This window comes from Aethalodelphis obliquidens, unplaced genomic scaffold, assembly GCF_003676395.1.
Source record: "Aethalodelphis obliquidens isolate GAN/ISIS:26980383/991018 unplaced genomic scaffold, ASM367639v1 scaffold133, whole genome shotgun sequence".
NCBI classification, from domain to species: domain Eukaryota; kingdom Metazoa; phylum Chordata; class Mammalia; order Artiodactyla; family Delphinidae; genus Aethalodelphis; species Aethalodelphis obliquidens.
In genome coordinates, this window is record NW_020838077.1 from 483,492 (window position 1) to 506,343 (window position 22,852).

Here is a 22,852-nt window from a genome sequence, read left to right on the forward strand (position 1 = left end):
TGTTTAGGACTGTTGTGACTGCACTCCTGGTACACCTGTTGATTTTTTGTTTGTTTTAATTTGGAACATCCTATTCCTTACCCTAGAGATTGTTTTTCTAGATTCAGGCAACAAATGACATTTAAATTATTAACATATTATTTTAGCTGAAGAAGTTGTAACTAAAGATGGATTGTTTAACACAAAGCAAGAAACTTCTGAAGAAATGGAACGAGGTGCTGAGGTCTCAGGAATACCCAACAGGTGAGTGTCCATGGTCCTAAGTAGAACAAATCCTATAGATGTGAGAAGAAATTGAAATGAAACTAGAGAAACCAGTTGGTAAAAGCCTGCTTCCCTGGAATAATACAGAAAGAGTAATGCTCACTTCTGTGATCATAGGAGGTCCCACGCCAAGGAGGTGACCTGTCAGTATATCATAATTATACAAAACTTCTATTTGGTACACGGTTGCCTCCAAGAATCCTCTCTGACTCAGTTTACCTTGCCTGATCACTCTTCCCCTGGCTCCCTTATGTTGTGGGGCTACAGATACTGAAGCCAGAAAGAAAAGAAGATAGAGAAGCAGAGGATTTAGACAAGAGAGTGAGGTCTGCAGGTAAGGTTTGTTGCCATGATGGTTAAGAAAGAAATATCATCAGACCTGGAAGAGGACTTGGGAAGACAGGTAGGGTATCTTCGACCTCCATTAGGAGAATCCTGAGCAAGGATTAAAAGGAGAGTAGCTGATGACAAAGGACAAATTAAAGATAGTAGTGGGTGCTTAATGAGTGTTGGTTGTGGAATGACTGTCTAGCATAGGTGCTCCTAAAGCAGAAAGAGAGGGACTGGATCATGAGCAAAGGTTGGGTTCTGGTGAGGCCATTAACTCCTTGGAGACGTGAGGAAAGAAGAAAAAGGAAACAGCGTGCGATAATTACACTGAAGAGTAGGGCAGGGGATGAGGATTCTCCTTATTGACATTTGTTCATCTTAGGGAAACAGGGAGCTAAATCTCAGTTAAAAGAGAAATGTCTTGAAGCCTAAGATGAGAAGTAAGATCTTTCATAAAGCTGGTGAACTCCGAGCCAAGCTGCACTAAAGTAAGAGAAAGAACACTGTGACTTAGCTCAGAGTTATAACTGGAGAATAGGAACCTGCTGTTGTGTCTGTCAGGTACGTTTACATCAGGTAACTGAAACCATCACTCACAGTGCCTCCGAGAATCAAGATACCTTACTGTTTCACGTGACAAGAAGTCTGAAGGGGTAGGATGTTCTAGGTTTGGTGTTCCATCATGATGTCAGAGACTGAGTGTACCCCTCCCCCGCACCCCCAGCAACCTCCCCACTCATTCAGCAAGCATTTTATCACTCATATTCAGTCATGTATAAGACAGAGACCCTACCTTCAATAAGTCACGTGAGGGTACAGCAGATGAGAAAACACAGAACACAATGCAGTATGATGACGTGCCCTGTAGCTATGATAGAGCTTGCAGGAGAGGACCCAACAGAGATCTGGATACTGGAGAAGACCTCCCAGAAGAGGTAACATTTGAAACAGGCCCTGATGAGTAAGCAGGAATTTACCAGCTAAAGAGGAGGTGGATCAGAGAGAGGCAGAGAAAGAAAATGCAAATGCCTAGAGAGGACAGGAGAAGACTAGGAGAGAAGAGTTACAGGAGCCACAGAAGATCATTTTATTATTTTATTTATTTAGCCGCGCTGGGTCTTAGCTGCGGCATGCAGGATCTTTTAGTTACGGCATGAGGGATCTAGTTCCCTGACCAGGGATCGAACCCGGGCCCCCCCTGCATTGGGACTGCAGAGTCTTAACCGCTGGACCACTAGGGACGTCCCAGAGGATCATTTTAAAGAGCAAGTTTCTGCTTGAAAAATTCTGGGTCCTCTTTGGAGTAGGAAAGGAAGTCATGTTTGGAGATAGACTGGTAGATTTGAGAAGAGTGATGAAACACCTGTTGTGGGGAACAGGGAAGAAAGGGACGAGAGGGCATGAGAAGGATTTCTGGGCAGTGTTGAGTAACTAGGTGAGTTTTGGAGACCATCATATTTAGCAGTGTCAGTCTACCTCGTTGTTTGATTTCTCTGGCACTACTCTCTCCTGGGTGAGGAACAGAGACGACTAAGGATGGGGTTGATCTGGTGCTGAGTTTTGCTGGCCCACCACTACAGAAGGACACTGCGCCAGGGTGATTGATGATCCTGGCAAGAGAAGGACTAAGGTGGTGATGGATCACGAGGTCTAGACAGAATAGGAAGGGAGGTAAAAGCAGGAGGAAACGGAGGAGTCAGAGTGAGATGGAAGAACAGGTGTTGTGGGACAAGAGTGCAAGGAGGCTAGAGTGAAAAGGAATTGGCTACAGAGTGAGCTCTTGGAGTTCAGTTTTCACCAGTGGAAAGTTCAGTGTAGTGACAGGATTCAAGCAGGGCCCCTGAAGTTGAAGATGTCAGGGAACTCTAAGATGGATCTACTGAATGGATCATACATGCAGACATTAAAGACACCCAGGATGATAAATGCTCTAAGCAAACAAGTATATATAGTGTAAATTATATTACAACATACTCTTTTCACTGCTTTTTCCTCCCTTACGTCTTCTTAAATTGGTCTAATTTAATGTACCAACAGGACATTTGTAAATGACATGCATATTTCTAGAATTAAAGAAGTTTGTGTAAAATAATAATTTCCATCTTAGTAACTTCAGCTTATTTCCTTGAAAACTGCATAAAAATCAGTCCAAGGGCAATAAGTTTGAGTTTCTCTTTTGTTTCTCCCCAGAAACAGTGCGTCCACCAGATGAATGCAGAACTAGGGGAGGCTAAGTTGTTCCATGTTCAGAAATTCTGTGAGAGGTGAGGGGGCTCAGTAAATAACAACCCATTTCCTTGTCCAAATTCAGAACCAATTGATAGAGACACAGCAGTAAAACAGATGATTCTGGAAACCTCTGCTTTATGACTGACAGAAGCTAGACTGATAAAGCCACTCAGAGGCAGAGCTAAGTGGCCGCATAGTGACAGCATAGGCCCTGCGCATAGGCCTTCCTGATGCATCTTGGGGGAAAAAGGAACATGGAATGTCTGCAACTGGCTTCTGAAGAGGACAGCCCAGTTCTTTCTCCCAGATTCAACAATTAGTTAAGTCATGAGGAATGAGTGGGAAGTGGGAAGAGGCCAGAAATGTTCAGTCTGGCCAAAGCCCTCCCCATGGAAACATGAGGAGTGAGAAGGAAGTATTCCCCACAAAAGAATCCTTAGGCGTCAGTGGATTTATCCTGTATCAGTGAATGAGACAGAATTTTTATAGCATACGTTCTTTTTTCTTTCCCAGAGATTGGGTACCCCAGGCCCCTTGTAGTACCCCTGTTCCTGCTGAAAGAACAGTTGCACATTCGAATACTCTGAAGGACCATCACCCTGCTGACTTGTGGGCTCGGATGCACATCTCATCCCTGGAATATGCTGCAGGAGACATTACCCGAAAAGGGAGAAAAAAAGACAAAGCTCGAGTGAGTGAACTGCTCCAAGGCCTCGCATTTTCTGGTGATTCAGATGTGGAAGAGGATGACGAGCCTGAGACTCAGCCTGCTCCAAAAAGACCAAAGGTGTCAAGCGTCCCAGAGAAGAACTGGACTAAAAGAGACATTAAACCCAACTTTCCAAGCTGGTCAGCACTGGATTCTGGACTTTTGAATCTCAAGAGTGAAAAGTTGAACCCAGTGGAGCTCTTTGAGTTATTTTTTGATGATGAAACATTCAACTTGATTGTCAGTGAAACCAATAATTATGCTTCTCAGAAAAATGTCAACTTGGAAGTCACAGTTCAGGAAATGAGGTGTGTGCTTGGTGTCCTGCTTTTGAGTGGCCTTGTGAGGCGTCCCAAAAGGGGAATGTATTGGGAAATGTCTGATGCTGATCAGAACCTGGTTAGAGATTCAATCAGAAGGGACAGATTTGAATTGATTTTCTCATACCTGCATTTTGCAGATAATAGCCACCTAGATCAAAATGATAAGTTTACAAAATTGAGGCCTCTCATAAAGCAAATGAATAAAAATTTTCTCCTGTACGCTCCCCTTGAAGAATACTATTGTTTTGATAAGACAATGTGTGAGTGCTTTGATAGTGACCAATTCCTGAATGGGAAACCTATTAGAATTGGCTATAAAGTCTGGTGTGGTACAACCGCACAGGGTTATCTGGTTTGGTTTGAGCCCTATCAAGAAGAGTCAACTGTGATGGCAGGTAAGGATCTTGATCTTGGTTTAGGTGGAAATCTAGTGATGAATTTTGCTGATGTTCTTTTAGAGAGAGGTCACTATCCCTATCACCTGTGTTTTGATAGCTTCTTTACAAGTGTCAAATTGATGTCAGCCTTGAAGAAGAAAGGGGTGAGGGCAACAGGAACAATTCGTGAGAACAGGACTGAAAAATGTCCCCTGATGAGTGCAGAACATATGAAAAAAATGCAGAAGGGGTATTTCGATTTCCGAGTAGAAGAAAATGATGAGATAATTCTGTGTCATTGGCATGGTGATGGTATTATCAGTCTGTGCTCCAACGCTGTTGGCATAGAGCCAGTCAATGAGATATGTTGTTTTGCCGATGACAAGGAGATCCCTCAGATAAGTCAGCCTTCCATAGTGAAACTGTATGATGAATGCAGGGAAGGCGTAGCTAAAATGGAACAGATCATTTCCAAATATAGGGTGAGAATAAGAGGCAAGAAATGGTACTCAGTTTTGGTGAGCTACATGATTGATGTAGCCATGAGCAATGCATGGCACCTGCACAGAGCCTGTAACCCAGGTGCCTCTCTAGAACTTGGGGATTTTCGGAGAGATGTTGCCCATTTCTACTTGGCACATAATGCAAATATGTCAGATTAAGGCAGGTAAAACAGATACAATGCAGACATTAGTAAGACACAGAAAAATCAAAACTACATCAGATTGTACCCAAAACAAACCTGATGTATGTATACAATGAAATTATTAATTAAATGACTAATATTTCTTTAAAAAAATCTATGTAGAGTTTCAAAAACTGTTATAACAATGTTAATGATCTGTAAAAATGTTGAAATCTATTGGTATCTTTTTCTAGGTCTAATTTTGATATCAAACTTGGGAACTCCTTTATTAGTTGAATTGAATTGATTAATTTGTACATTTAAAGAATGAAATCCTGCCTCCTTTTCTTTTTTTCCTGGTAGTTTTCTCTGGGGAATGCCTTTTTTTTTTCTTTTTTTGGCTGCGTTGGGTCTTCGTTGCTGTGCAGGGACTTGCTCTAGTTGCGGCGAGTGGGAGCTACTCTTCATTATGGTGTGTGGGCTTCTCATTGCGGTGGCTTCTCTTGTTGTGGAGCACGGGCTCTAGGCACACAGGCTTCAGTAGTTGTGGCACATGGGCTTAGTTGCTCCACAGCATGTGGGATCTTCCCGGACCAGGGCTTGAACCTGTGTCACCTGCATTGGCAGGTGGATTCTTAACCACTGCACCACGAGGGAAGCCCCGGGAATGCCATTTTAAAATGCAGGCAGAATTTAATGCCATCCCTATCAAATTACCCATTAACACTTTTCACAGAACTAGAATAAATAAACCTAAAATTTATATGGAATCATAAAAGACCCAGAATTACCAAAGCAATGCTGAGGAAAAAAAACAAAGTTGGAGGCATAACCCTCCCAGACTTCAGACAATACTACAAAGCTACAGTAATCAAAACAGTGTCATACTGGCGCAAAAGCAGACACATGCATCAATGGAACAGAACAGAAAGTCCAGAAATAAACCTACACCTACGGTCAGTTAATCTTCGACAAAGGAGGCAAGAATATACAATGGAGAAAAGACACTCTCCAGCAAGTGGTGATGGAAGAGTTGGACAACTGCATGTAAATCAATGAAGTTAGAACACACCCTCACACCATACACAAAAATAAAATGGCTTAAAGACTTAAATATAAGGCATGACACCATAAAACTTCTAGAAGAGGACCTAGGCAGAACATTCTCTGATGTAAATCATAGCCATGTTTTCTTAGGTCAGTTTCCCAAGGCAATAGAAATAAAAGCAAAAATAAACAAATGGGACCTAATCAAACTTACAAGCTTTTGCACAGCAAAGGGAACAATAAGGCAAAAAGACAACTTATGGACAGGGAGAAAATATTTGCAAATGATGTGACAAGGGCTTAATTTCCAAAATAGACAAACAGCTCATACAAATCAATAACAACAAAAAACCCAATCAAAAAATGAGAAGACCTAAATAGACATTTCTCCAAAGACGACATACAGATGGCCAAAAGGCACATGAAAAGATGCTCAACATTGCTAATTATTAGAGAAATGCAAATCAAAACTACAATGAAAAGATGCTCAACATTGCTAATTATTAGAGAAATGCAAATCAAAACTACAATGAGGTATCACCTCACACCAGTCAGAATGGCCATCATTAAAAAGTCTACAAATAACAAATGTTGGAGAGGATGTGGGGAAAAGGGAGCCCTCCTGCACTGTTGGTGGGAATGTAAATTGGTGCAGCCACTGTGGAGAACAGTATGGAGATTCCTTAGAAAAACTAAAAATATAGCTACCATATGATCTAGCAATCCCACTCCTGGGGATATATTTGGAGAAAAAACTAATTCGAAAAGATACATGCACCCCAGTATTCATAGCAGCACTATTTATAATAGCCAAGACACAGAAGCAACCTAAATGTCTATTGACAGATGCATGGCGAAGAAGATGTGGTACATATATACAATGAAATACTACTCAGCCATAAAAAAGAATGAAATAATGCCATTTGCAGCAACATGGATGGACCTAGAGATTATCATACTAAGTGAAGTAAGTCACACCGAAAAAGACAAATATGGTATCACTTATAAGTGGAATCTAAAATAGGCTACAAATAAACTTATTTACAGAACAGAAACATAGAGAAAACTTATGGTTACCAAAGGGGAGAGGGTGGGGAAGGGGTAAATTAGGAGTTTGGGATTAGCAGATACACACTACTGTATATAAAGTAGGTAAACAACAAGGTCCTACTGTATAGCACAGGGAAGACTAGAGCAGAACTGGCCCAGGTGCTCTATACACACCAGTACCTGCTCAGGAAGTGATGGAGTAATAAGCTAGAAGGAACCTGGTTCCCTAAAGGCTGGAATAGAGCCCTGGAAATTGCCTCCCTCCAAAATTTACATGTGAGGACATAAACATATCTTGGTGAAGTCACTGCTACTGGGAGGAGGGAGGGGTTGGGTCTTTGTTACTTCCAGATCTCGCAGAGATGGCTCAGAGCCAAGGCCCAAGGAAATCCTGGTAGCAGAAGTGCTATCTGCAGATTTCCTGGTGTAAAGGACTCTTTCCTAGCAGGCTAGATTCCTGATTCTATGTGAAGCTGTTTTTCTCCACCTTGGTTCCTGAGCCCTTTTTTGTTCTGGAGGGAACTGGCATGGCCACAACTGGGACTTCTCTTGCTTCTCCAGATAGTCCAGATAATTCAGTAGCAGGTTCACTCTGCCTGGAGCCTGGGATTCAGCAGGACTCCAATTTAGCATCTTGGCTTCAGAGGTAGTCCTATTTTTTTAATGACACGTGTGTGTGTGTATATACACACATAACTGCACACACATATTAATATGGATTAACTAATCCATATTAATTAAGGGGTTAATATACAGACTATAAAGAATTTCTGCCAATCAATAAGGAAAAGTTAAAAAGCCCAAAAAGAAGCTGGACAAAGGATATGAATAAGGAATTCAAAAAGGAAGAAATGCAAATGGCCAATAAGCATATAAAAAGATCATAATTCTATTAGTATTTGGAGATTAAAAATAAAAACAACACACCATTACACACCTAAGAGATTGGCAACTATTTAAAAGTTTGATTAATATTGGCAAGGATATGGGATATGGGATGTAAACTGGCAAAGCCAATCTGGAGTTACTTTAGTATCTATTAAAATTTTAAATGCATAAATGATGTCTTTTTTTTTTTGCGGTATGCGGGCCTCTCACTGTTGTGGCCTCTCCTGTTGCGGAGCACAGGCTCCGGACGCGCAGGCTCAGTGGCCACGGCTCACAGGCCCAGCCGCTCCGCGGCATGTGGGATCTTCCCAGACCAGGGCATGAGCCCGTGTCCCCTGCATCGGCAGGTGGACTCTCAACCACTGCGCCACCAGGGAAGCCCGATGTGATATTTTAATTTTATCATCCCACTGTCCTTGGTAACTAGAATTCTTGACATGGGAGAAAAGTGTGGTAGGCAGGCTGTAAGATGTCCTCCAATGATCGCAGTTCCCAGTATTCAAAGCCTTATATAATCCCTCACCCCCTTTAAATAGCTTGCTTCTAACCAATAGAATACAGTAATGTTGAGGGGATGTAACCTCTGTGAATAGGCTAAAAATTATTTTGTTAAACTGTGATTTTTGCTTGATAGCTGATGCTCTTCTCTGGGGATTTAGATGAAGCAAGCAATCATGTTTTAAACAAAACGAAATGACAACTTATGGACTGGGAGAAAAATATTTGCAAATGATGTGACCGATAAGGGCTTAATTTCCAAAATATACAAACAGCTCATACAACTAAATAACACAACCACAACAAAAGCCCAAACAACCCAATCAAAAAATGGGCCAAAGATCTGAATAGACATATCTCCAAAGCATACAGATAGTCAAAAGGCACATGAAAAAATGCTCATCATCACTAATTACCAGAGAAATACAAATCAAAACTACAATGAGGTACCACCTCACACCAGTCAGAATGGCCATCATTAAAAAGTCTACAAATAACAAATGCTGGAGAGGGTGTGGAGAAAAGGGAACCCTCCTACACTGTTAGTGGGAATGTAAATTGGAGCAGCCACTATGGAAAACAGTAGGGAGGTTCCTCAAAAAACTAGAGTTGCCATATGATACAGCAATCCCACTCCTGGGCATATATCCAAACAAAACTATAATTCAAAAAGATACATGTACCCCTATGTTCATAGTAGCACTACTACAAGAGCCAAAACATGGAAATAGCTTAAATGTCCATCAACAGATGAATGGAAAAAGAAGATGTGGTGTATATATATACAATGGAATATTACTGAGCCATTAAAATGAAATAATGCCATTTGCAGCAACGTGGACCTAGAAATTATCATACTAAGTGTAGTAAGTCAGAAAGAGAAAGACAAATACCATATGATATCACTTATATATGGAATCTAAAATACAACACAAATGAACGTATCTACAAAACAGAAACAGACACACAGATATACAGAACAGACTTGTGGTTGCGGGAGGAAGGATGGAGGGAAGTATTGGGAGTTTGGGATTAGCAGATGCAGACTATTATGTATAGAACAGATAAACAACAATGTCCTCAAAACTCTGCAACTCAGTTGTGGGGAAAACCTAATCTTGACTGGGAGACAAGACAGCAGAGTAGAAGGACGTGAGCTCACCTCTTACATAAACACCAAAATTACAACTAACTACTGAACAACCATCAACAAAAAAATGCTGGAACCTACAAAAAAGATACCCTATGTCCAAAGATAAAGAAGAAGCCACAACAAGACAGTAGGAGGGGTACAATCATGATAAAATCAAGTCCCATGCATGCCGGGTAGGCGACCCACAAACTGGAAACTAATTATACCACAGAAGTTCTCCCACAGGAGTAAAACCTCTGAGCCTCACATCAGGCTCCCCAGCCTGGGGGTCTGGCAATGGGAGGAGGAGCCCCCAGAGAATCTGGCTTTGAAAGCCAGTGGGGTTTGATCACAGGAATTCCACAGGACTGGGGAAAACAGAAAGTCCACTCTTAGAGGGCACACACAGGGTCTTGTGTGCACCAGGATCCAGGGGAAAAAGCGGTGACCTCATAAAAGACTGGGCCAGACTTAACCTGCTAGTATTGGAGGGTCTCCTGAAGAGGCAGGGGGTAGCTGTGGCTCACTGCAGGGACAGGGACACTGGTGGCAGCAGTTCTAGGGAGTACTCATTGGTATGAGCCCACCTGGAGGGCACCATCTTCTCACCAAGATGTGGCCCCACCCAACAGCCTGTAGGCTCCAGTGATGGGATGCCTCAGGCCAGACAACCAACAGGGCGAGAACACAACCCCAGCCATCAGTAGACGGGCTGCTTAAAGTCTTCCTGAGCACACAGATTCCTGATAAACACACTCCCTGGCAGGGCCCTGCCCACCAGAGGTACAAGACCCAGCTCCACATACCAGTGGGCAGGAACCAGTCCCTCCCACCAGGAAGCCTGCACAAGCCTCTTAGACAGCCTCATCCACCAGGGAGCAGAGAGCAGAAGCAAGAAGAACTACAATCCTGCAGAATGGAAATCACAATCACAGAAAGTTAGACAAAATGAGATGGCAGAGGAATATGTCCCAGATGAAGGACCAAGATAAAAACCCAAGAAGAAAAACTAAGTGAATTGGAGATAGGCAATCTACCTGAAAAAGAATTCAGAATAATGAGAGTAAAGATGATCCAAGATCTCAAAACAGAATGGAGGCACAGATCAAGAAGATACAAGAAATGTTTAACAAAGACCTATAAGAACTAAAGAATGAACAAACAGAGGTGAACAATACAATAACTGAAATGAAAAATACACTAGAAGGAATCAATAGCAGGACAACTGAGGCAGAAGAACAGATAAGTGAGCTGGAAGACAATGGTGGAAATCACTTCCATGGAACAGAATAAAGAAAAAAGAATGAAAAGAAATAAGAACAGTATGAGAGAACTCTGGGACAACATTAAATGTGCCAACATTCACATTACAGGGGTCCCAGAGGGAGAAGAGAGAGAGAAAGGATCTGAGAAAATATTTGAAGAGATAATAGCTGAAAACTTCCTCAACATGGAAAAGGAAACAGTCACCCGAGTCCAGGAAGTGCAGAGAGTCCCAGGCAGGATAAACCCAAGGAGGAACATGCTGAGACACATAGTAATCAAATTGACAAAAATTAAAGACTAAGAAAAAAAATTAAAAGCAATGAGGGAAAAGCAACAAATAACACACAAGGGAACTCCCATAAGGTTATCAGCTGATTTCTCAGCAGTATCTCTGCAGGCCAGAAGGGAATGGCACAATATATTTAAAGTGATGAAAGGGAAGAAGAACCTACAACCAAGAATACTGTACCCAGCAAGGCTCTAATTCAGATTTGACAGAGAAATCAAAAGATTTACAGACAAGCAAAAGCTAAGAGAATTCAGCACCACCAGACCAGGTTTGCAGCAAATGCTAAAGGAACTTCTCTAGGCAGAAAAGAAAAGGCAACCACTAGAAACAAGAAAATTATGAATAGAAAAGCTCACTGGTAAAGGCAAACATACAGTAAAGGTGGAAATCATCTGCACACAAATATGACATCAAAACCAGCATCTGTGAGAAGAGGAGAGCACAAATGCAGGATATTAGAAATGCATTTGAAATTAAAAGACCAGCAACTTAAAACAATCTTGTTTATATATAGTCTGCTATACCAAAACCTCATTGTAACCATGAACAAAAATCTACTATAGATACACACACAAAAAAGAAAAAGGAATCCAAACACAACACTAAAGTTAGTCATCAAATCACAAGAGAAGAGAACAAAAGAGGAAGGGGAAAAAAAACCACCTATAAAAGCAAATCCAAAATGGCCATACAAACATATATATTGATAATTACCTTAAATGCAAGTGGATTAAATGCTCCAACCAAAAGAAACAGACTCACTGAATGGATTAAAAAAACAAGACCCATATATATGTTCTGTATAAGAGACCCACTTCAGATCTAGCGATACATACAGACTGAAAGTGGGCAGATGGAAAAAGGAATTCCATACAAATGGAAATCAAAAGAAAGCTGGAGTAACAATACTCATATCAGACAAAACAGGCTTCTTTTTTTTGGCCGCACCATGCAGCATGCGGGATCTTAGATGCCCAACCAGGGATTAAACCCATGACCCCTGCAATGGAAGTGTGGAGTTTTAACCATTGGACCTCCAGGGAAGTCCCCAAAATAGACTTTAGAATAAAGACTGTTACAAGAGACAAAGAAGGACACTACATAATGATCAAGGGAGCAATCCAAGAAGAAGATGTAACAATTGTAAATATATATGCACCCAACATAGAAGCACCTCAATAGATAAGGCAAATACCAACAGCCATAAAAGGAGAAATAGACAGAAACACAATAACAGTGGGGAGTTTAACACCCCACTTTCATCATGGACAGATCATCCAGACAGAAAATCAATAAGGAAACACAGGCCTTAAATAACACATTAGATCAGATGGACTTAATTGATATTTATAGAGCATTCCATCCAAAAGCAGCAGAATACACGTTCTTCTCAAGTGCACCTAAACATTCTCCAGGATTGATCACATGCTGGGCCACAAAGACAGCCTCAGTAAATTTAAGAAAATTGAAATCATATCAAGCAACTTTTCTGACTACAATGTAATGAGACTAGAAATCAACTATAGGAAAATAACTAAAAAACACAAACATGTGGGGGCTAAACAATATGTTACTAACCAACCAATGGATCACTGAAGAAATCAAAGAGGAAATAAAAACATACCTAGAGACAAATGAAAATGAAAGCATGATGATCCAAAACCTTCTGGATGCAGCAAAAGCAGTTCTAAAAGGGAAATATATAGCAATACAATCTTACCTCAAGAAACAAGACAAATCTCAAATAAATAACCTAAACTTACACCTAAAGGAACTAGAGAAAGAACAACAAACAAACCCCAAAGTTAGTAGAAGGAAAGAAACCATAAAGCTTAGAGCAGAAATAAATGAAATAGAGATGAAGAAAACAACACAAAAGATCAATGAAACTAAAAGCTGGGTTCTTTGAAAAGATAAACAAAATGGATAAACCTTTATCCAGACTCAACAAGAAAAAGAGAGAGGGGGCTCAACTCAATAAAATTAGAAATGAAAAAGGAGAAGTTACAACAACGGACACCAGAGGAATACAAAGGATCACAAGAGACTACTACAAGCAATTGTATGCTGATAAAATGGAAAACGTAGAAGAAATGAACAATTTTTTAGAAAGGTACAATCTCCCAAGACTGAACCAGGAAAAAACAGAAAATATGAAGAGAAGAAATGGAAAATATGAACAGACCAATCACAAGTACTGAAGTTGAAAATATGATTTAAAAACTCCTAACAGGGGTTTCCCTGGTGGTGCAGTGGTTGGGGTTCCACCTGCCAATGCAGGGGACACAGGTTCGAGCCCTGGTCCAGGAAGATCCCACAGGCCATGGAGCAACTAAGCCCATGCACCACAACTACTGAGCCTGCACTCTAGAGCCCACGAGCCACAACTGCTGAGCCCACATGCTACAACTACTGAAGCCTGCGCACCTAGACCCCATGCTCCACAACAAGAGAAACCACCGCAACTAGAAGCCTGTGCACTGCAAGGAAGAGTAGCCCTGCTCACTGCAACTAGAGAAAGCCCACGCACAACAACGAAGACCCAATGCAGCCAAAAATAAATTAAAAAAAAAAAACTCCTAACAAACAAAAGTCCAGGACCAGATGTCTTCACAGGTGAATCCTATCAAACATTTAGAGAAGAGTTAACACCTATCCTTCTGAAACTATTCCCAAAAATTGCAGAGGAAGGAACACTCCCAAACTCATTCTATGAGGCCACCATCACCCTGATATCAAAACCAGAAAAGGATACCAAAGGAAGGAAGGAAGGAAAAAAAGAAAATTACAGGCTAATATCACTGATGAACATAGATGCAAAAATGCTCAACAAAATACTAGCAAACTGAATCCAACAATACTTCAAATGGATCATACGCCATGACCAACTGGGACATATCCTAGGGATGCAAAGATTTTTCAGTATCTGCAAATCAATCAGTGTGATACGCCACATCAACAAATTGAAGAATAAAAACTATATGATCATTCAATAGATGCAGAAAAAGCTTTTGACAAAATTCAACATCCAATTATGACAAAAACTCTCCAGAAAGTGGGCATACAGTGAACATACCTCAACATAATTAAGGCCATAAATGATAAACCTACAGCTAACATCATACTCAACAGTGAAAAGGTGAAAGCATTTCCTTTAAGATCAGGAAAAAGACAAGGATGTCCACTCTCAATGCTATTATGCAACATAGTTTTGGCAGTCCTAGCCATGGCAGAGAAGAAAAAGAAATAAAGAGAATTCCAATTTGGAAACGAATAAGTAAAACTGTCACTATTTGGGACTTCCCTGGTGGTCCCATGGTTAAGAATCCGCCTTCCAATGCAGGAGACGCAGGTTCAATCCCCGGTCAGGGAACTAAGATCCCACATGCTGCGGGGCAACTAAGCTCACGTGCTATAGAGCCCACATGCCACAATTAGTGAGCCCATACACTGCAACTACTGAGCCCGCATGCTCTGAAGCCCGCGTGCCACAACTAGAGAGAAGCCCACATGCTGCAACTAGAGAGCCCATGCACCACAACTACTTAGCCTGTGCACCACAACCAGAGAGAAGCCTGTGCACTGCAACTAGAGAAGCCCACGCACCACAACAATAGATCCCGCATACTGCAACGAAGATCCTGTATGCTGCAACAAAGATCCCACATGCCACAACTAGACCCGACGCAGCCAAATAATAATAAAATTAAAAAGAAAAAACAAAAACTGTCACTGTTTGCAGATGACATGATACTATACATGGAAAACCCTAAAGATGCTACCAGAAAACTGCTAGAGCTCATCAATGAATTCAGTAAAGTTGCAGGATACAAAATTAATACACAGAAATCTGTCGCATTTCTATACAATAACAATGAAAGTTCAGAAACAAATTAAAGAAACAATCCCATTTGCCATCGCATCAAAAAGAATAAAATACCTAGGAATAAACCTACCTAAGGAGGCAAAAGACCTGTACTCCGAAAACTATAAGACGCTGATGAAAGAAATGGAAGATGACACAAATAGATGGAAAGATATACCATGTTCTTAGATTGGAAGAATCAGTATTATCGAAATGACTTTACTATCCAAGGCAATCTACAGATTCAGTGCAATCCCTATCAAATTATCAATGGCATTTTTCACAAAACTAGAACAAAAAAATCTTAAAATTTGTATGGAGACACAAAAGACCCCGAATAGCCAAAGCAATATTGAGAAAGAAAAATGGAGCTGGAGGAATCAAGCTCCCGGACTTCAGACTACACTAAAAAGCTACAGTCATCAAAACAGTATGGTACTGGCACAAAAACAGAAATATAGATCACTGGAACAGGACAGAAAGCCCAGAAATAAACCCATGCACCTACGGTCAATTAATCTATGACAAAGGAGGCAAGACTATACAATGGAGAAGTCAGTCTCTTCAATAAATGGCTCTGGGAAAACTGGACAGCTATATGTAAAAAAATAAAATTAGAACATTCTTAAACACCATAGACAAAAATAAACTCAAAATGGGTTAAAGACCTAAATGTAAGACTGGATACGGTAAAACTCTTAGAGGAAAACATAAGCAGAGCACTCTTTCATATAAATCAAAGCAATATCTTTTTTGATCCATCTCCTAGAGTAATGGAAATAAAACCAAAAATAAACAAATGGGACCTAATTAAACTCAAAAGCTTGTGTATAGCAAAGGAAATCATAAACAAAATGAAATGACAACCCACAGAATGGGAGAAAATATTTGCAAACAGTGTGACAGACAAGGGATTAATCTCTAAAATTTACAAACAGCTCATGTGCCTCAATATGAAAAAATAAACAACAACCCAATCAAAAAATGGCAAAAGACCTAAATAGACATTTCTCCAAAGAAGACATACAGATGGCCAAGGGGTACCTGAAAAGATGCTCAACATCGCTAATTATTAGAGAAATGCAAATCAAAACTACAATGAGGGAATTCCCTGGTGGTCCAGTGGTTAGGACTCCACGCTGTCACTGCTGAGGGCCCAGGTTCAATCCCTGGTTGGGGAACTAAGATCCTGCAGGCTGCACGGCAAAACAAAACAAAATAAACAAAAAACTACAATGAGAGGGACTTCCCTTTGATCCAGTGTCTGGGACTCCATGCTCCCAATGCAGGGGGCCAGGGTTCGATCACTGGTCAGGGAACTAGATCCCACATGCTGCAACTAAGAGTTTGCATGCTGCAGCTAAAGATCCCACATGCCACAACTAAAAAAGATCCCATGTACCGCAACTAAGACCCAGCATAGCCAAATAAATAAATAAATATTAAAAAAAAAAAAGAAACTACAATGAGGGAATTCCCTGGTGGTCCAGTGGTTAGGACTCCGTGCTTCCAATGCTGGGGGCCCGGGTTCCATCCCTGGTTGGGGAACTAAGATCCTGCAAGCTGCACAGCATGGCCAGAAAAAAAAACCAAAAAACTATGAGATATCACCTCACACCAGTCAGAATGGCCATCATCAAAAAGTCTACAAACAATAAATGCTGGAGAGGGTGTGGAGAAAAGGGAACCCTCCTATGCTGTTGGTGGGAATGTAAATTGGTACAGCTACTGTGGAGAACAGTATGGAGGTTCCTTAAGAAACTAAAAATAGAACTACCATATGATCCTGCAATCCCAATCCTGGGCATATATCTGGAGAAAAACATGGTTCAAAAGGATACATGCACCCCAGTGTTCATTGCAGCACTATTTACAATAGTCAGGTCATGGAAACAACCTAAATGTCCATCAACAGATGAATGGATAAACAAGATGTGGTACATATATACAATGGAATATTACTCAGCCATTAAAGAGAATGAAATAATGCCATTTGCAGCAACATGGATAGACTTGTAGATTATCATACTAAGTGAAGTCAGAGAAAAACAAACATCATATGATATCACTGATATGCAGAATCTAAAAAAAAATTGATACATATGAACTTATTTATAAAACGGAAATAGAGTCACAGACTTAGAGAATGAACTTATGGTTACTGGGGGGATGGGTGGGGGGGAAGGATAGACTGGGAGTTTGGAGATATACATGTACACACTGTTATATTTAAAATAACCAACAAGGACCTACCATATAGCAAAAGGAACTCTGCTCAATACTCTGTAATAAACTAAATGGGAAAAGAATTTGAAAAAGAATAGATACATGTATATGTATAACTGAATCACTTTGCTGTACACCTAAAACCAACACAACATTGTTAATCAACTATACTCCAATATAAAATAAAAATTTTTTAAAAATCCATAGGAACTGAAATCTAAAAATAAATAAATAAAAATAAAACAATAAACAACAACAACCCAGAAACAAAGTCCTATTTATAGCACAGGGAACTATATTCAATATCCTCTGATAAAGCATAATGGAAAAGAATATGAAAAAGAATATATATATATATAACCGAATCACTTTGCTGTACAGCAAAAATTAACACATTATAAATCAACTATACTTCAATAAAAATTTTAAAGTATATAAAGGCAGCCATGTTAAAGAGGCCTACATGGCCCTCTTGTCAACAGCCAGCAAGTAACTGAGTAAATAAGGCCCTCAGTCCAAGAACCCTCAAGGAACAGAATCCTGTCAACAACCACGTGAACTTGGAAGCAGATCCTTCCCCAGTCAAGCCTTCTGATGAGACACTAGCCCTGTTTAACACCTTGATTTCAGTCTTGAGAGACTCTGAAGCACAGGACCCAGTTGAGCCATACCTGGATTCCTGACACATGAAAACTATGAGATAATGTGTGTTGTTTTAAACTACTAAGTTTTGAAATAGAAATAACTAACACAAAAGGAGATACAAATGTAAGAGAAGTAAACACCCTATAGTCCTGAATTTTAATTGGAAGTATCAATAAAATATAGATGCCTTAGGTCTTTCTACTAAAAAGGCTTAGAAACAGTGAACATCCCCTGGCATCCAATTTGTGGTCTTGAAATTCTGTTTCCCCAAGAAGAAACCAAGGCTCCTTGGAGAAATGGCTGAATACAGATCTGAGGCAGGAATTATATGACATAAGCCTGAAACATCTTGTCACCATAAAGCAAGGAAGTTCCTGACTATGAGGGTCTAATGTCAGAAGCCAACTTGAAGAACTTCCCACTTGAAGATGGGAAAATTTGAGCATCAGTAAAGATAATGACAGCAGTGGATTGAAACACTTTAAGGATGTTTACATCCATGAATTCATAATTACTCTTATTTTAAAAAACTGGATTGGTCACCAACTAACTATTCTGAAAACTGGTAAATAAAAGGAAACAATCAAGGATTTATCCTGCCTTTTCCATGTGAATTATAACACTTGGTAACCAAATAGATGATAAGAAAAAGTTTCTTTTAATAAATGTATTCTTCTAGGGAATTCCCTGACGGTCCAGTGGTTAGGACTCTGTGCTTTCCCTGCCAAGGTCCCGGGTTCGATCACTGGTTCGGGAACTGAAAACTCCCGCAAGCCAGGCCACGCAGCCAAAAAAAAAAAGTATTCTTCGAGTGAATAAAGAAGGAATGATATAATTAGAATATTGTGATTTTGCCACCAATTATGAATTAGTGGATAGAGACACTATTCATCAGTGGTTGCTAACATCACAAAGAGAAACCAGACATTCTTTCTTGATGGAAGAAAGTGACACCAGGATTAAGTGGTCTTGCCAGAAAGGCTGAACCTGAATACGTTCAAGCCTTCAGACTGAACTACCAACTCCCAGGAAGTAGAAACAGAGAAAGGTGTGAAAGTACACTACAGGGAAGCATTTATCAAAATGCATACTGGGGGGCAACTACAGGATAAACAACCCCCATGCCCAGGAAATACAATGCAATGGGAAGAAAGAAATGGAGCAGAAATCCAATTAAAAGAGACAAGAGGGATTTCCCTGGTGGCGCAGTGGTTAAGAATCCGCCTGCCAATGCAGGGGACACAGGTTCGAGCCCTGATCCGGGAAGATCCCACATGCCGTGAAGCAACTAAGCCCGCGAGCCACAACTACCGAGCCCACACGCCGCAACTAGTGAAGCCTGCGCGTCTAGAGCCCGTGCTCCACAACAAGAGAAGCCACCGCAATAAGCCCACCCACCGCAACAAAGAGTAGCCCCGCCCGCCGCAGCTAGAGAAAGCCCGCTGGTAGCAACCAAGACCCAACGCAGCCAAAAACAAACAAAAAAATAGACAAGACCTACCAGTCAAACACATTTTGTAGACATAATGGGGAACCTGATTCAACTAAACATTTAGTTGAACATATATATATATGATATATGATATATATATTTAACATATATATATGATATATGATATATGATACATATGATATATACATATATATGATATATGATACATACATATATACATCTATGATACATATATAACATATATATATGATATATGATATATGATATATATTTAACTAAACATATATATACGATAATAAAAATTGGAATGTAAGCACTTACTGGATATGTAATGACATAAGGAATAACTATTAAGCTTTTATGAGATAAAGGTATTATGCCTATGTTTTAAAAAGTATTTGTTAGAGATACATACTGGAATATTTACAGGTAAAACAGTATGTTTTTGCTTCAAAATAACAAGGGAAGGGAGTGGGTGGATGGGGACACACATGATACAAGACTGGTCAAGAGCTGCTAACTGTTGAAGGTGGGTGAGCATGTAAGGGTTCATTATATTATTCTTTCAGTCTTTGTCAACGTTTTAAATTCTTTGTAATTAAAAAAAAAAGCTTTTAAAACATGTGCATATGCTATGGTTCTGCACTTAACACTTGTGCTCAAGGAAGCAAGTGCACGACCTGGCACTGCAGTGTTGTTCCTAATAGTGAAAACAGGACACAACCTCAATGTCTATCAGTAGAACTGCTAAAGAAACGGGGCTCTCAATTCTAAATAGGGTAGCAGTTAAAACGGAATCCAGTACAGCCTTGACAGCACTGATGTAATACTTTATAGCTTCTTACTGAAATGGGGTCAAGAGCACAAAGGGGGCCTTCAAGCTGTGTGACCTTGAGCGAGTGACTTAACCTCTCCGTGCCTCAGTTTCACCCTCTTTAACATGGAGTTGATAATAATCATATAGATTTTTTTTTGGCCACGCCCCTTGGTTTGCGGGATTTTAGTTTCCCGACCAGGGATTGAACCCAGGCCTTCGGCAGTGAAAGTGCGGAGTCCTAACCACTGGACCGCCAGAGAATTCCCGTATACAGACCATTTTTTGACGATTAAATGAGTTACTACCTGTTAAGCGATTAGAACAGTGCCAGGCTCGTGGTGAGCGCTACAGAAGTATCTATTAGTAGTCGTGGTATATCTATTCCTGGAAGGCCGGCCTTCGTTCTTGGCGCAACCCGCACTGCGCGCCCTCTTTCCTGGATTTTAGCCTGGAGCCCGATGCACCGCCCCCGCCCATCCCGCTCGCCCAGGGACTCACCTGAACCCGGCCGACCCGCGACCGAGACTCTTGAAACGCCGGTGGGGCCTTGGGACTTGGGCCGAAGGAGCACCGCGGACCCTCTCTCCGCTCCGCTAGGCTGACACTTCCGCTGTCTCTTTAGGCCGCTCGGAAGCTGTTTCATGTTGTCGGCCTCCACGCTTTGGGCCCATCCAGTGCAAAGAGGCCAATAGGAAACTGTCCCCCTTCCCCCGCTGCCCCCAAATCCTGGGACCTCCTGTTCCTGTTCCATACAAGCCTGGCTCTTCCCTTCCATTTCGTAGCCCCACCCCATCCTGCCCCCGACTTGCCCCACAAGTGAATTTCATTTGGCCATCTGAGGAGCAGCACCGAGAGACCCAGAGAAAGGGTCGCCTGCATTGCCTTACCCCTGAGAGCTCCACACACCCGCCTGGCCTTCTTGTCTTTCCACTTGGGCACAGAGAGGTGAAGTAACTCGTCCACAGCAACACTAGTGGACAGAGACAAACCACAGCAGCGCCCTGCTACCAAGACACTCAATCTCCCACCCCGCGGCTTTCCCCGCCCTTCCTTCCCATCAGGCTCTAGCTGCCTGCGGAGTGCCTGCACCTGGCCACCCTCACTCCCCGTGTCTCCCACCCCACATTAACATCACCTGACCTCCAGGAGTCTCTCCATTTCTTCCTCTTGTGCACCAAAAGGGTATGTGCACCACCCCCTCTCCCAATACTTTCAGGACACAGCTAGTCACACAAAATAATTACTTGACAACTAGTTATGTGGCAACACCTGTTTTCTAGATAAGGAAGAATAATAACTTTCCAGGTAGGGAAACAAAGTTTCTGGATGCTTAATAGGAAAGAGCACTAGACAGAGAGTCAGTCTCAAATACAGACAACTGTCACCTCCCAGGCATGCGACGTTGGGCAATCACTTCATGTCACCAAGCTCAGTTTACTCAACTGTAAGTGTGAATGGTAAATACCCACGCCTTGCTCTTCTCTGGGTGATTGTGAGGAGCATCTGAGAAACCCCATGGGAAAGCTTTTTAGTCTATACCTTGAGGCCTTTTCACCAGCTGGTCCCACTTCCTGGATTACCCTCCCAGGTAGCACTGAGCTGACTCCCTCATCTGCTCTGTATCTTAGCTCAAATGCCTCTTAAGGAAGCCGCCCCTGACCACCCTAGATAATGAAACCTCACTCCTTTAACCTGCTCCACTTTCTTCTGTTTCCAAAGCACTGTATCACCTATATATTACACTATATCGTTTACGTATTATACTTACTGTTTTTCTCAGGCAGGGTTCTCTGCTGTGTCCCAAACCCCTGCCGAGTGGCTGAGTGCCCTGTTCACTGCCTGAACTTCCCTTCTTCTCTAGGTGCTCCGCTGATCACAGGCACTGAAAATCCTTCATGACACTGTCAATGAGACTGAATGGAGGGGAGTGGTATCAGCGCCTACAACACTTTGGTCTAGATTGATGAAAGAGAAACTGAAAAAAACCTGCAACATTCCCAAATTCTCCCTTCAACTTTCTCTTTGCTGCAGGCTTACCCTATCAGGCCCTCTCTTCTCCCCCGTCTCTCCCTTCCCGTCTCGAGGCCTCTCCTCCCCTTTGCTTTTCTCCTTTACTCCTTGGGCCTCTTTTGTGACTGCTTTCTCCTCTGTGAGCTTTTCTTTGCCTTTCTGGGTAGGTGAGAGAGGAAGGGGCTGTCTGAGCACTGGGGTTGGAGTCTCAGAGAGACCAAACTGAAATTCAGGGTTGAAGGTGAGTGTGGTCTGTAGTAGCAGCCTAGATAAGGACACGGCGGCTGAGACTTTGTCCCTGTGTCCTGAGATGCTCAGGGAGCACAGGGAGGACTGCAGGTCTGCACTGTGCTCTAAACATGCAACAGCTGCTTTCCCCTCACCCTGGGAGCTCACGTGAAGGGGAGGGAGGAGGCAGAGCGGAAGCTCTGTAGCAGCGGCTTTTTCCTAAAGCAAACGTTTACAGGAATTGCTTAGACTTCCCAGATAAAGATTTGGCTGAATCTGCCTATGCTAGAGGAGAGAACACTGCCTGGTTTCCCAAACCCACCTCAGCCCACCTGCCCATTGCACTTCTGGGGCATCTCACTCCTCTGAGGGTGGGGTAGGCAGTGGGGAGCACAGGTATAGGGGCAACATGCTGAGGCAGAGGTTGCAGGTGGAAGAAGGATGGGAAGGAAATGGATTTGCTGGCACCTCTAACTGATTACAAGGACCATCAGGACTGTCTGGGGCCTTGATACTCAAAGTGTGTTCCATGAACCAACAGCATCAGCATCACTGGGAACGTACTGAAAATGCAGATTCCT

The 22,852-nt window shown here is 41.7% G+C and overlaps 1 protein-coding gene and 1 non-coding gene across 6 annotated transcripts in view; both read left to right on the forward strand.

The window, feature by feature from the left end:
* PGBD1 (piggyBac transposable element derived 1) overlaps positions 1-5,195 on the forward strand; it is a 19,799-nt gene extending 14,604 nt beyond the window's left edge. For all 5 annotated transcript variants that reach the window (XM_027099538.1, XM_027099541.1, XM_027099539.1 and 2 more), the window contains 2 exons: positions 147-243; positions 3,337-5,195. In XM_027099538.1, coding sequence (XP_026955339.1) covers positions 147-243; positions 3,337-4,894 — 1,655 coding nt within the window. In that variant the 3' untranslated portion in view covers positions 4,895-5,195. The remainder of the gene's footprint in view (positions 1-146; positions 244-3,336) is intronic.
* Positions 5,196-16,000: 10,805 nt separating this feature from the next.
* TRNAD-GUC (transfer RNA aspartic acid (anticodon GUC)) lies at positions 16,001-16,073 on the forward strand. The gene has a single exon. It is a non-coding gene; the product is annotated as a tRNA-Asp (tRNA).
* Positions 16,074-22,852: the final 6,779 nt, after the last annotated feature.